This window comes from Schistocerca piceifrons, chromosome 2 (assembly GCF_021461385.2).
Source record: "Schistocerca piceifrons isolate TAMUIC-IGC-003096 chromosome 2, iqSchPice1.1, whole genome shotgun sequence".
In the NCBI taxonomy this organism is placed as follows: domain Eukaryota; kingdom Metazoa; phylum Arthropoda; class Insecta; order Orthoptera; family Acrididae; genus Schistocerca; species Schistocerca piceifrons.
This window is the reverse complement of record NC_060139.1, coordinates 117,301,785-117,317,654: the sequence shown is the minus strand read 5'-3', so window position 1 is coordinate 117,317,654 and position 15,870 is coordinate 117,301,785. Positions and strand designations below refer to the sequence as shown.

Genomic DNA, 15,870 nt, shown 5'->3' with positions numbered 1-15,870 from the left:
GTAAAAACATACCCATCTAATGGAGTAGAAATAACAAACTTGTAAACTGTTGCTAACAATGTTAATACAGACTTCTATGTCATAGTATTTATTTTTATGAAGTAGACATTTAAGTCAGTTGTACTGCATATATGCCGTGCATATTTCTGAACATGAAATTAAAATATGTTTAAATGCATAATAGTAGGATGTTTCTTCTTACACTCATTTCAGAGATAAAATGGTTAGCCTATATGCATCTTTTGTAACAAAACATTTAATAAAATCTCTATTACAAACAAAAATCAAAACATGTGTATCTTGTAGAACAGCAGCTGGTAAGAATTTGAAGAAACTGTTTATGACAGTTATGTTCCTTTTTTTTCAGGTACTGCTGAATATATCATTTAGTAAAAGAGATGATGATCCAAAAGGCTGTGATGTGGTCCTACAAGAACTGGATGTACAACGTTTGGAGGGAATAAATTTGAAGCTGACAGGCTTAGGTCCTTTTAATTGGCTCCTGTCACGTATAGCAACATGGCTTACAAAACATTCTCAGGATAAAGTGGCAGATGTTGTTGAAAAGGAACTGGCTCAAATTGCAAACAAAGAACTTCAAAACATACCTTGTGATGCTGATTTTATAACTGCAATAAGCATGCTTTGAGTCTGAACACCCATCAATGAACTGTCTTAACAAATACTGACATGTGAATAATTGGGTGCCAACTGTCCTCATTCTGAGAAACAGGACAAAGAGTAGATACAAAGTAGACTGCAAGTATCCAGGTTGGAGACATTTGCTGTATGAATGTGTTGCATCTGTCATTACAAATCTCATGTTTTATCATTGATCAACATACAAAAGCATTTGTCTTATACATTGAAACCAAATAAATAAGTAAAATTGTGTGTTCCTATATTTTTTTTATTAATATGATTATATTTACTTGATGTAATACAATATTTCGTGTGCTCATAATGGGCTCAATCCCAGCTGAGCATGATTCGTAACAAAAGTGTGTTCTGTTTCACTTTTTTTTATAGCTCTTTGATACATTTTTTATTTATGTCACATCACTTATACATCTCAAACATCTATTACTCTGTACAACATTTGAACATAGAAAACCAGCTCCAAGTTTTAAAATGTATATGCACAACACTTCACACAAGCCACATGGTTTAATTGTTGGTGTTTGGTGCAAATTTCTTAACTGCTTTTAGATATTCACTTTGTGAATAACTGTGCAATGTCCAGCAGAGATTATTTTTTTAGTATGCCATATGTTAGAATATTTCCCATTCCTTTCTCAGATGTATTTTGGAGAGAATAATTGCTTGTATGTGTCTGTGTATCCTGTTAATATTCTTCATGGACTCTATAGCAGTGATACCTAGGAGGTTGACAAATATTTGTAGTTTCCATTCCATTCTCAGAATTTTCCAAGTACTTTTTCCAGAACCACCCAGATGGTTGAGGGTGTTAATTCACTTCTTCCAGGGTTTGGGGAGGTGCACCAACCTAAGACTGGATTTGCCCTGTGCATTAACAGTGAGGGTCAGTGGTTGGGCAGCCTGGACACGGCATCTGGGTAGATTCCCCCTTCCAACTATATAAATACAAGGCCGGTTCCCACATCCCTGCTTCAGACACCATGATGCACAACCATTTAGAAAACAATCTCGCACTTGAAGTTGTGCTTGACTCTAGACACAGGCAGATAGGGTACATGAATACTGTCCCAGAGGAAAAGGTGTGTCATCAGAAAGGGCATCCAGCCACCCACTGTCACTAATGTTATGGGAAATGTGAAGGGTTCACTGCATTTGGGCATGGTTCTCTGCCAAAGATGGGATGGACTTGTGCAGCTGAAGAAGATCCTGGTGGGGATACAGACATAACAGTGCATTTTCTTCTTCATGTAATAGTCTGGTGTACTAGCAGATGGCAAGGCAGCACAGGGTATGGTGAACAAGTGCTGCCCAGGAGGCAATACTGAGTTGGCGTATCTGGTATGCTGGCACTGAGCTGGCAGCAGTGGTCAAACACTGCTCATGGCTTTGGGCAGCACTGAGCAGCTGGCTTTGTTGGCTGCCCAGCCTTTTTTTTTTAAAGAAACAGATTTAAAATTATAAGCCAAAAGCACCCTCTAAATATCAAGTTACAGTTTATTCAGAGGCAGAAAGAAACAAATTTTGAGTGTGTGATCTGGCACCAGCAGATTACAGTGACAGCTCCTGTTGACACAGACTGGCCAAATGCTGATGGACCTGTTCAGGTGAGCTTAAATACTTCTACAACTCACTGACTTTGTAGGAGTTGTGGAACTCACTGACTTTGTAGGAGGTGTGGCATTAGTGTGTCACACCGAATTATGTGAAAAAAAAGTGATGACTTGCTGTCATAGTTGGCAGAGGGTTGAGCTGCAGTTTATCCAAAAGTGACCAGCCTGATTTTGTTACACAGAAAGGTGTGATGCATTAGTAGTAGAATTCCACACAGCTTGAGGTCACTGACTGGTGGCTGTCTGACTACAGTATGTGCCCTAGTTACCATCCTGGGCCACCATCACTGACTCCAATTACTATTTAACTTATTACCTTTACTAACATTGCTTCAACCCATTGACACTGTAGTGGAACAGGACAAGGCAAGGCTGAAGAAAAAGAAGAAGAAGACAACGAAGACTTTTTCAAAGTACATTCAGTACCTTTCTGTTAGTACCTGCTCACTGTTATTTTTCAGCATTTCCATTACACACTCCTGCAGGTCAGTCAGAGTTATAACTAGTGTACAGCTGGTAGTTGTACACACTTAGTGTTCCTTGTCAGTCCGTTTTCATATTGATCCCACACACTTAATCAGTATGGTCCACACAAGTACTTCATAAAAATATTTTCTACAAGTTGTTTCCATAAGAGCATGCAAAAATGCAGTAGGAGATAGAGAATGCTCCACTGAACATTTTGAGGTAGGGAACCTGGGGTCGGAGAAGCTTGCTTAAGGTGATATGGAAGTAAATTTGTCAACTGCTCTGTCTAACATTACTGTTTTCCAGCTTATTTACCACTAACATGTGTACACATTTACACATGCTGTGCTGTTTATTTACATGTACATTCTTTATTTCCTGCAAGGAAACAAGGAGGACAAGCCTGATTATTAGGAAGTCATGATGCAGGTTTTGTTTACTTTACTTGTGCATAAGGTGACTCTGTTGTGTTAAATTTACATTGTCCCACAACAGAACATGTTCTGAATCTATGACAGACCCATTTATTACTCAGGGCTATTCAGAGACTTGCACTACAATAAGATGAAGCAGTATTGGTACAGTTTCTAGAACTCACTGACATGCTCCTTGTGTATGGGGCAGTACATTGCAGTGCTTCCACTGCTGAAAGGCTGCACAGGGAATAATTTGCTAACAGGCATTGTCCGCCATGAAGAGTGTTTATTTCTCTTGATCAACGAAAATTGACTCCTTAACCTCTCCCTTAAAACCCACATCCTTTCGTCTTTCCCTCTCCTTCCCTCTTTCCTGATGAGGCAACAGTTTGTTGCGAAAGCTTGAATTTCATGTGTATGTTTGTGTTTGTTTGTGTGTCTATCGACCTGCCAGCACTTTCGTTCGGTAAGTCACATCATCTGTGTTTGGGCCCAAACTCTTTGCCTTTACAAATGTCTGCTTGTGTCTGTGTATGTGTGGATGGATATGTGTGTGTGTGCGAGTGTATACCTGTCCTTTTTTCCCCCTAAGGTAAGTCTTTCCGCTCCCGGGATTGGAATGACTCCTTACCCTCTCCCTTAAAACCCATATCCTTTTGTCTTTCCTTCTCCTTCCCTCTTTCCTGACGAGGCAACCATTGGTTGCGAAAGCTAGAATTTTGTGTGTATGTTTGTGTTTGTTTGTGTGTCTATCGACCTGCCAGCGCTTTTGTTTGGTAAGTTTCATCATCTTTCTTTTTAGATATATATATATATATATATATATATATATATAGGGAAACATTCCACGTGGGACAAATATATCTAAAAACAAAGATGATGTGACTTACCAAATGAAAGCGCTGGCAGGTTGATAGACACACAAACAAACACAAACATACACACAAAATTCAAGCTTTCGCAACCAACGGTTGCTTCATCAGGAGAGGGGGAAGGAGAGGGAAAGACGAAAGGATGTGGGTTTTAAGGGAGAGGGTAAGGAGTCATTCCAATCCTGGGAGTGGAAAGACTTACCTTAGGGGGAAAAAAGGACAGGTATACACTCGCACACACACACATATCCATCCGCACATACAGAGACACAAGCAGACATTTGTAAAGGCAAGGAGTTTGGGCAGAGATCAGTCGAGGCAGAAGTACAGAGGCAAAGATGTTGTTGAAAGACAGGTGAGGTATGAGCGGCGGCAACTTGAAATTAGTGGAGGTTGAGGCCTGGCGGATAACGAGAAGAGAGGATATACTGAAGGGCAAGTTCCCATCTCCGGAGTTCTGACAGGTTGGTGTTAGTGGGAAGTATCCAGATAACCCGGATGGTGTAACACTGTGCCAAGATGTACTGGCCATGCACCAAGGCATGTTTAGCCACAGGGTGATCCTCATTACCAACAAACACTGTCTGCCTGTGTCCATTCATGCAAATGGACAGTTTGTTGCTGGTCATTCCCACATAGAAAGCTTCACAGTGTAGGCAGGTCAGTTGGTAAATCATGTGGGTGCTTTCACACGTGGCTCTGCCTTTGATCGTGTACACCTTCCAGGTTACAGGACTGGAGTAGGTGGTGGTGGGAGGGTGCATGGGACAGGTTTTACACCGGGGGCGGTTGCAAGGGTAGGAGCCAGAGGGTAGGGAAGGTGATTTGGGGATTTCATAGGGATGGACTAAGAGGTTACGAAGGTTAGGTGGACAGTGGAAAGACACTCTTGGTGGAGTGGGGAGGATTTCATGAAAGATGGATCTCATTTCAGGGCAGGATTTGAGGAAGTCCTATCCCTGCTGGAGAGCCACATTCAGAGTCTGATCCAGTCCTGGAAAGTATCCTGTCACAAGTGGGGCACTTTTGGGGTTCTTCTGTGGGAGGTTCTGGGTTTGAGGGGATGAGGAAGTGGCTCTGGTTATTTGCTTCTGTACCAGGTCGGGAGGGTAGTTGTGGGATGCGAAAGCTGTTTTCAGGTTGTTGGTGTAATGGTTCAGGGATTCCGGACTGGAGCAGATTCGTTTGCCACAAAGACCTAGCCTGTAGGGAAGGGACCGTTTGATGTGGAATGTGTGGCAGCTGTCATAATGGAGGTACTGTTGCTTGTTGGTGGGTTTGATGTGGACGGACATGTGAAGCTGGCCATTGGACAAATGGAGGTCAACGTCAACGAAAGTGGCATGGGATTTGGAGTAGGACCAGGTGAATCTGATGGAACCAAAGGAGTTGAGGTTGGAGAGGAAATTCTGGAGTTCTTCTTCGCTGTGAGTCCAGATCATGAAGATATCATCAATAAATCTGTACCAAACTTTGGGTTGGCAGACCTGGGTAACCAAGAAGGCTTCCTTTAAGTGACCCATGAATAGGTTGGCGTACAAGGGGGCCACCCTGGTACCCATGGCTGTTCCCTTTAATTGTTGGTATGTCTGGCCTCCGAAAGTGAAGAAGTTGTGGGTCAGGATGCAGCTGGCTAAGGTAATGAGGAAAGAGGTTTTAGGTCGGGTGGCAGGTGATCGGCGTGAAAGGAAGTGCTCCATCGCAGCGAGGCCCTGGACACGTGGAATATTTGTGTATAAGGAAGTGGCATCAATGGTTACAAGGATGGTTTCCGGGTTAACAGATTGGGTAAGGATTCCAGGCGTTCGAGAAAGTGGTTAGTGTCTTTGATGAAGGATGAGAGACTGCACGTAATGTGTTGAAGGTGTTGATCTACGTAGGCAGAGATACGTTCTGTGGGGGCTTGGTAACCAGCTACAGTGGGGTGGCCGGGATGATTGGGTTTGTGAATTTTAGGAAGAAGGTAGAAGGTAGGGGTGCGGGGTGTCGGTGTGGTCAGTAGGTTGATGGAGTCAGGCGAAAGGTTGTGTAGGGGGCATATATATGCTAAGATGGCGACCGCTCAACAGAAAGCTTTTTGTGTTTTTGAGTACGGCAGAAGTGAATCGACGACAGTTGTTCAGCGTGCATTTTGAACGAAGTATGGTGTTAAACCTCCTGATAGGTGGTGTATTAAATGTTGGTATAAACAGTTTACAGAGAATGGGTGTTTGTGCAACGGGAAAAGTTCTGGACAGCCGAGAACGAGTGATGAAAATGTAGCACGCATCCAGCAAGCATTTGTTCGCAGCCCAGGAAAATCGACTCGCAGAGCTAGCAGAGAGCTGCAAATTCCACAATCAACTGTATGGAGAGTCCTACAAAAAAGGTTGGTTATGAAACCTTATCGTCTGAAATTGGTTCAAGCACTGTCGGCGATGGATCGGCCGCCAGGCAGCCCTTGACAGAGCACTTCACCACTGGCCTCCAAGAAGCCCTGATCTTACCCCCTGCGATTTTTTCTTATGGGGTATGTTAAGGATATGGTGTTTCAGCCACCTCTCCCAGCCACCATTGATGATTTGAAACGAGAAATAACAGCAGCTATCCAAACTGTTACACCTGATATGCTACAGGGAGTGTGGAACGAGTTGGAGTATCGGGTTGATATTGCTCGAGTGTCTGGAGGGGGCCATATTGAACATCTCTGAACTTGTTTTTGAGTGAAAAAAAACCTTTTTAAATACTCTTTGTAATGATGTATAACAGAAGGTTATATTATGTTTCTTTCATTAAATACACATTTTTAAAGTTGTGGTATTCTTTTTGAATCACCCTGTATATATAAAAACAAAGATGATGTGACTTACCAAATGAAAGTGCTGGCAGGTCGACAGACACGCAAACAAACACAAACACAAACACAAACAAACACAAACACACAAAATTCAAGCTTTCGCAACAAACTGTTGCCTCATCAGGAAAGAGGGAAGGAGAGGGAAAGACGAAAGGATGTGGGTTTTAAGGGAGAGGGTAAGGAGTCATTCCAATCCCGGGAGCGGAAAGACTTACCTTAGGGGGAAAAAAGGACGGGTATACACTCGCACACACGAGGCACATGAGGCAACAGTTTGTTGCGAAAGCTTGAATTTTGTGTGTATGTTTGTGTTTGTTTGTGTGTCTGTCGACCTGCCAGCACTTTCATTTGATAAGTCACATCATCTTTGTTTTTAGATATATTTTTCCTACGTGGAATGTTTCCCTCTATTATAACTATACATATATATATATATATCATTTATTTTAGTTTAATATTAATATTCACTTAAAGAATATAAACATTTGTCAATCAAGAAATATTTCAGTTTCACTTTCAATAAGTTCCCTTTGTGGCACCTTATAGAGCTTGGTTATCTGTTGTACCATATTTGACCACTAATGCATGGACTATGGTCTGTTGTTTTTAGCCGGCCGCGGTGGTCTAGTGGTTCTAGGCGCACAGTCCGGAACCGCGGGACTGCTACGGTCGCAGGTTCGAATCCTGCCTCGGGCATGGATGTGTGTGATGTCCTTAGGTTAGTTAGATTTAAGTAGTTCTAAGTTCTAGGGGACTGATGACCACAGAAGTTAAGTCCCATAGTGCTCAGAGCCATTTTTGTTGTTTTTAATTTTGTTCTTTGTCTGTAGTACCAGTCTTTATTTCTTGTATTATAGGCATGCATATCAGAGCACCTTGTTGCTCTGTTTTGATGTGTCACAAAAAATATAATTAATTTGTAAAGATACAGTGAGTAGACTGTGAGGTATTTATGATGAACAAAGATTTCCCTGCATGAATCTCTGTTCCCTAATCCATGGATAATTCTGATTGCTCTTTTCTGTAGGGTTAATATTCTGTTCATGTGTATGTCGGCAGCACAACCCCATATCTCTATCCCGTAATTAATCTGTTCAAAAATGGTTCCATAATTAATTGTTTTTATGTCTGATGTGGGACTACTTTTGATAACTGGCTGATTAGATATAATGAACTGCTGATTTTATTGCATAAAAATTTGATATGGTTAACCCATTACGAAATATCGTATTCATGATCCATGGAACTAGTATTAATCTAATCTAATCTAATTTAATCTAATCTACCATCCTAGATTTTCATCTAGGTGAATACCTAGAAATCTGCAGCCTTCTGTGTCCACTACTTCAATTCCACCTATGTTACTGATAGAGGTTTGGTGTGAGTTTGTAAGTTTAAATGGCAATAACTGAGATTTACTGATATTAACTTTCAAACCTTGATCTTGGAAATAAGTAGTTATTTGACGTAGTCCCTCAGTTGCTACCAACGTTAACTCATCATTTTGTTTACCAAGAAATATCAGTGAGGTATCGTCTGCATAGGTTACCAATTGAGAGTTGAAAGGTTGCTCTATCTCATTTATGTACACTAGGAAAAGGAAAGGGCCCAAAATTGAGCCCTGGGGTACACCTTGTGTGACTGTCTCATACTTGGGCTGGAAATTAATGATCTGATTATTAATTTTGTAAGTCAGCTTTGTACACTGCTTGCAGTTAAATAAATATGTACCCAGCAATTGCATGGATGTAGCATTTACATTGTATGACTCAAGTAACTCATGGTTTACTGAGTCAAAGGCTTTAGTAAGGTCTAGAAATATGCCAGCTGTTTGCATTCCTTAATCAAGGGCACCATACATTTTGTGAAGAAATTCCGTAATTGCTGTGATAGTACTATGATCTTTTCGGAATCCATGTTGTGTCTCTGTTAGGAACTTATTTTTCAAGAAATAGTCACTAAGTTGTGTCAGCAGCACAATTTCAAATACTTTGCTGAAGACAGGTATTAATGATATGGGCCTGAAATTTGAAACCTCTTCCTTGGATCCTTTTTTATGCACTGGTTTAACTGTGCTCCATTTCAATACATTTGGAAATGTATATTCTCTCATACTGCAGTTTACCAGGTGGGTGATTATTTTAACTAATTCCTTATTACATTTTTTAATCACGATTCTACTCAAACCATCCCATCCAGATGAGAACTTATTCTTTAGGTTATTTATTATCCTGCCTATTTCTTTTTCACTTACTTGTTTGAATTCAAAAGGTGGCTCTTCAAAGGGGCAGAGCTTTACCTCACTACTCACAATTGTGTTATTAATTGGACTAACAGCTGCAGATATAAAGTATTTATTGAAAACATTGCAGACTTTATTAGGATCTTTAATTGTGTTTCCTTCATGTCTTATATTTACAATTTCAGTTTCTGGCTTCAGTGTGGCTTTGCGAAATTGATTTACAATTCTCCATGAGGTCTTGGCTATATTGTCTGATTGAGCTATTTCACTGCTGTATATCTGTTTTCTTAGATTTGAAAGCTCTTTCTTAAAGATTTTCTTGGCTTCGTTGTACTTGGCCTTGAAAACCTGCAGGTTTGTTGACTTGTGTAACACATCCAGGTCCTGGATGTTTTGCCTGAGTTTTATCATATTTGCTAGAAGTATCAGTCTGTTGGTTTTTGCACTTTGGTTATGGGTGAACACTCTTTGTATTTTTTTAACAGGGCAGCATCTGTCAAAGTGTCTTAGCATAGTATCATAGAATTTGGCCCATTTGTTTTCAGATCCTTCAGTCTGGTAAACATGATCCCAGTCCTCTATAGCTAATTTATTTCCTAGGCCAAGGATGTTACCCTCTCTTAGGATTCTTTTACTTTCGATAACTTTTGTCATTTTTGGGATGCTTGTGTTTACATACTCTACAAGCTGGCATTTGTGGTCAGAGTAGTGAAAATCGATATTCCAGCACCTAACACTGTCTTTAATATGTTTACATAGTATAACGTAATCAATTCTGCTAGATGTGGACTTCGTTACCCTGGTATCACTATTTACTACATTTACGAGATTATATGAGTTAAGAGTATCTATTAACCTCATATTACACAAACTGGAAGATTTTGCCTCAATATTCAGATCACCAAGTACAGTTAGGTCACTGGGACCACAACGTCCCACTACTCTACTAAATATGTCTATGAAGCTAACTACATCAGCCTTTGGTGGATGATAAATCCCAATAACGTTATGTTTTCTCATAACCTCTCTACACTCTTTGGTGTGGACTTCAATGCCTGTCACTTCAATCAAGCCTTCTCTGTTGTACTGGTCTGGATTGTTTATTTTCTTGTACTCGAGATTCTCACTAATGTAAACTGCCACACCACCACCCTTATGTTGCTGTCTACAATAACTATTTGCTAAGGAGTAGCCCTCTAGTTTACAGTAAATAATTTCATCAGATTTTAATCCATGCTCAGTTAACACTACTATATGAGGTGACTATTCATTTGCAAAAACCTGTAATATATTAAGCTTACTTCTAAGGTACTGTATGTTTAGGTGCATGAGCCTTAGTGGTATTTTTAACTGGTCACTCTGATCATCTTCCTTTAAAATGCACTGAGTTAGTTCACTTACATAAGTTCTGGATCCAGGCATTAAAAGTGTTCCTGTTCTTTGGCAATCTTGCATTTCTCAATCTACTACCCAACCTGGCTTCTGTCTGTCTAGTTGTCAAGGTAGCTGTAGAGGTGCCTTCTTGCTCCGTACAGTCCGGGGAGTTGCTGAACTGCCTGGTCTTGCAGTAACTGGAGTTGTATACTCCACCACATTTGGTTGAGTAAGTGATGCTGAAGAGTCTGCAGTTGATGCCACAGCTTCTGTTGTTTTAACTAGCTGGCTTGGCAAGTTGTTTTTACCCAGTCCTGGGAATTTTTTAGTTGCTTTACTTTCCCACAAAAACATGTCACTTTGAACTCTGGGTTTTATTGATCTTGAGGATCTTCTAGGAGCACAATGTGTTTCTGGACTTTTGAATATCCTGTTGCTGCAGACTGATCTTCCTACTACATTTTTCATTACTGTCCTCTTGATAACATTGTGGTTGATTTCTGGTACTGTAATTTTTTTTGCTGTGATATTATTTGCTCAGTTCCATCTGGATCCTTCCACTCAAGTGATATTGCAGGCTTTAGTTGATTTTTTGGAGAGATGACTGCAAGTAAAGTTTTGGCCATTTCTTCCTTGCCATTAGCATTTAGGTGTAGTCCGTGAGAAGTGTACCAGTCTCTGTTCTCAGGGACTGTTAAAAAATGAGTGTTTTGGAAAGATTTCACTATTTTGACTATTTTCCTATTTGTTCGCCTGGTTTCATTGTTCACACAAGACCAGTTTTCAAGATCATATCTATGGGGTATCCGTACTATGATTACATTTGTGTGCTGAAGCTTAATTAATGCTGATGTTATAGCATTTAATACCTTGTCTGCTTCGTTTTTGGCTACATCATTTGTGCCACCCCAGATTATAACTGTGCCATTCATTGTGAGATTCTGTAAGTTGTTACAGCTTCCAGGTATTGAAGTTAATGGTGCACCTGGTATAACATTTCCTTGGATTACGAAATTATTATGACTTTGATGCATTAAGTTAGCTGCAACTGATCGCCCATGGCTGTCTGCAAACACTGTTATTCTTTTTTTGTGTTTAGGTGAGCTTTTTATGTTACTGCTGTGTGTTGTACGAATGTTTCTTGCTACTTATGCTGTTTTTTTGAACTATGAAGTTTTTATTTACCTCAATGCTTTGTTGTCCACAATTTTCATCTTTTTGTAGCACATAAAACCTGTTCCTTGTCGTAATGGAATGAGTTGGAGCAGACCCCACTACAAGTACTCATCATATTGCATGTGAAATAGGCACAGCACATGCTAGCATGTGGCAAGTACTGCACAAGCAACAATTACAGCCATATCACCCACAACGAGTTCATTCAATGCTTGTGACTGACTTTGCACCGACGATAACATTGTGTCAATGGTTGCTACAACAATGGATTGATTGACCTGATTTCCTCCAGATTGTGCTGTTTACTGACTTGGCCTCATTTGATCATGATGGTATTCTGAACAGCAATAATAGCCATGTGTGGGATGAGGAAAACCCCCATGCTGTAGTAGAGTCACACCATCAAGTATATTTTGCTATGAATACCTGGGCTGGCATTGTAGGCAACAGTCTCATTGGGCCATATCTTCTACCTGGCCATCTGAATGGTCACCTGTACTTGAGGTTCATACAAAGAGTTCTACCTGAGTGTTGGAAAACATACCCTTGGCTGTTCATGACAGGATGTGGACACAACATGACAGCGCACCACCTCACTGCAATGCCAATGTCCGCAACCATCCCAGTGCTGTATTTTGTGGTTGCTGGATTGGAAGGGGAGGTCCTATTCCATAGCCTGCAAAGTCACCTGACGAATCCCCTTGATTACTTCCTATGGGGATATCTAAAGTCATTTGTGTGTGAGACTCCAGTGGATACAGAGCTGGAATTAGTTGCTAGAATTGTAGCTGCTTGAGACATGCTTTGAAACACACCAGGGATATTTGTCAGGGTGCATTAGAATCATGTTTGCCAGTGTCATGCTTGCATTGAGGTTGATGACCATCAGTTTCAGTACTTTTCATAAGATACGACATAAATGGTATGTTCATTGTGTCAATAATGGTATTTGCAGTTAAGTACAACTAATGTAAATAAAAAAGTACACAGTAATGTGATTTTATTCCTATTATCTCCTTAAGCTGGCTTCTCTGACCCCATGTTCTCTACCTCAAATTGTTCAGTGGAGCATCCTCTATGTCTTGTCAAATTTTTGCATGTTCTTACAGAAACACTGTGTAAAAAAGTTTCAGTATCTTACAAATACAGGGTGTCTCAAATCTTTTGGGTGAAATTTAAGTAGGTGATAGTGGGTAGACAACTGATTATATTAAGATAGGGGAATTAGTGTTTGGAAATGCATATTTGTTGTTTTATGGACATGCATGGAATGTACCACATAACAAACATGTAGCTCATAGTAATTGTTCAAAGTGACGACTGCAAGTGTCAAAGCACACATGCCAATGGCGCATGAAGTTTTGCTGCATTCTCTTGAAGAGTAGTGTCTGTTGTACCAGGAGACAGGCAGCTTGGACCTTAGCAATCAGGTCTTCATCCACTTCTATGGGGTTTCATACACCAATTCCTTGATGTAACCCCAGAGGAAAAAGTCCAAAAATGTGAGATCCAGCGGTCATGCTAGCCATGAGACAGGATCTCTGCTCTCAACCCAACAATGAGGATACATGTTGTTCAGGTGTTCACAGGCATTAACATCAATTTGGGTCATGTAATGTCAGTTGAAACAACACTCTTTCATGGACAACAAAGGGTACAGTCTCCAAGAACTGTGGTATAAAATCTAGCAGGAACACCACACAACATGGACCAGTCAAGTGGGAAGGCAGCAAATTGGGTCCTATGAGGCGATAAGTGATCTTGGGCAAAGCCCACCCATACATTGACAGAGAATCATTGCTAGTGGCCATCAATGAGGGTACTGTGGGGATTGTCCTCACTTAAGTCATGGCTGATGCGGCTGTTTAAAACACCATCACGGGTGAATGAGACCTTATCTGTGAACAATACAAACTGTACAAAGTTCAGCACTACAGCATTGTGATGGGTAATCCATTGACAGAAGTGAATTCAGGGCTCACAGCCCATTGGTTCAACTATTTGCACAAGTTCTTTATGACAGGGGTGTAATACCTGTTTCCACCAGTGCTCTCCACAATATATCCTTTGAAGTGTGTATTTCCCAAGCAAGTTGACAGGTGCTTATTGCTGGGTGGTTGGCCACACAATCCAGCACCATCTCCTCAAAGTCTGGTGTTTGGACATGTCTTTGACAGGAACCTTGGCAAGCTATCTGTGGTGTGAATGACCTTGTCTCTCACAAGTTGGTATCCACACAGTATCTGTACATTTGTGCTGAACTATTGGCCACATTCTGGTGCACCATACATTAAATGCATGTCTGCCAACTCCTGTAATGAGCAACGTTCCATCTTTATCCATGCATCACACAATGTACACAGTAACACATCTCACTGCGGATGACATCACAAGCTATGTGATGCAACGGAGAACTGATTCCAGGGATAGTGATATCCATGCAACAGAAATTAATGTGCCAGTGTGGTTCATGCAGTTGTCACATGACACACATGCTATGAGCTAAGTTATGTACAGCATATTTGTTTGGTGGTCAATGGTTTACACTGTTTATCACTCGCTACCTGTTCCAGTGTACATCAGACCTGGGATCTTTGCAGGAGTGCAGCAGAACTGCATGCGCCATTGCAACGCATGCACTCAGACCGGCAGTCATTGCTTTGAACAATTACTATAAGCTACATTGTTGTTATGTGGTTGCTTTGAACTATTACTATAAGCTACATTGTTGTTATGTGGTATATGTCCATCACATAATAAATGTGCATTTCTATCGTTTGGTCACCCATCTCAGTATAATTGGTTGTGGACCCATTACCACCTGTTTCAATTTAACCCAAAAGGCTTGAGACACCCCGTATATCAAAGCCTGATGCTATTTGCTTTACCCATTAGTTAGGTTTTCACTAAGTATTCTCTACATGGAAAGCAACATTTGACTCACACATGAAGATCTGCCAGAGAAATAGTATCCTGATAACATGATCTGTATTGTTGTAAGGGCCTTTCATTGTGAAGACCACAAAGTGTTTATGGGAATAACCAGAGCAAAATGGTTTAATAATAATGGCACTTTGTGAGAATGGAGTTTCACTTCCATAACAGAATGTAGAGTCTCACAAAATACTATAAAAAGAGAATATAAAGTCCTGTTGGGAGAGGTCTTCTGAATTCTGTGATCATAATAAAAGATTGATATAAGCTTATCTGTTTGAAACATTACCAAAGCAATAGCTGAACATGACTACAGCCTATGAACAGTGACCAATTAAAGTACTACTCTTTAACTTTTATAAAACTCAATACTGTGTACTTTTAATCAAATAAAAATTACCTATTGGCACCAGATCATTGACCTTAATGATTATGACCTAGATATAGCCTCAGAGTCCAGAGAGACAGAGAAAAAGACAAAGGGTCAGAGCATCACAAGCCTAAATGTTCTCTGGAATGGTTTCTCTGGAATATAGAGTAGGATTGAACGAAAGAATTACCAGAAATGTATTCTCTTTTTCTTTCTTTACACAGAAATTAGAGTGCCATTTTGAAGCCCTGTTTCATTTAGCATATCAGATATCAAATAATGCATACACATTACAAACTGCTACTCTCAAGTTATCCTAAAGGCCATAAATGTAACATATTGCATGATGTGTCTACATTTTGTGGCGTGCACCGCAGCTGTAGCGGTTATAAAGCTAAGTACTGACAAACTTATTTGTGCACTGTTATACAGTTATTAAATTTAATAGTTTTCACTGGTGTTTTGTGCTGTTTGTGGTGAAATAACGATTTAATGAACTTTTGGAATCATTCGCTCACTGTGTTTTTTAGAGTTTTCTGTGCATTGAAATCGATTAGTAAATTTTGTGCTTTAGTTTTAAACTGATGTTTCTTATTATTTCTAGTGAAATATTTCAGTAAAATTTTCATCCAGTGTTTTAACATCATTTAGTGTTCCAGTGGCCATTTGAATTTTTTGGTTTTAGCTAATAATTTTGTGAAGTTTTGTTGGTATTGGAATTAGCTGTGGTGTAGTAGTATTAATACAAGTAGTTGCTTTCTTAGTTGGCAGAGAATTTTGAGACCATTATTGTTAGTTCTATAAATAGGTCTACTGGTGTAACTGACTTTGGTAATGTAGACATATAGTTTTTTCAGTAACTGTAAAATTTTACCATGAGTGAGAAGTGTGAGCTCTGTCGCAGGTTTGCGA

The 15,870-nt window shown here is 40.1% G+C and overlaps 1 protein-coding gene across 1 annotated transcript in view; it reads left to right on the top strand.

Moving 5' to 3' along the window:
- Positions 1 to 894, top strand: part of LOC124776993 — a 99,981-nt gene extending 99,087 nt beyond the window's left edge. Inside the window, exon 4 of the mRNA XM_047252241.1 lies at positions 368 to 894. Coding sequence (XP_047108197.1) covers positions 368 to 649 — 282 coding nt within the window. The 3' untranslated portion in view covers positions 650 to 894. The remainder of the gene's footprint in view (positions 1 to 367) is intronic.
- The last annotated feature ends 14,976 nt before the right edge of the window (positions 895 to 15,870 follow it).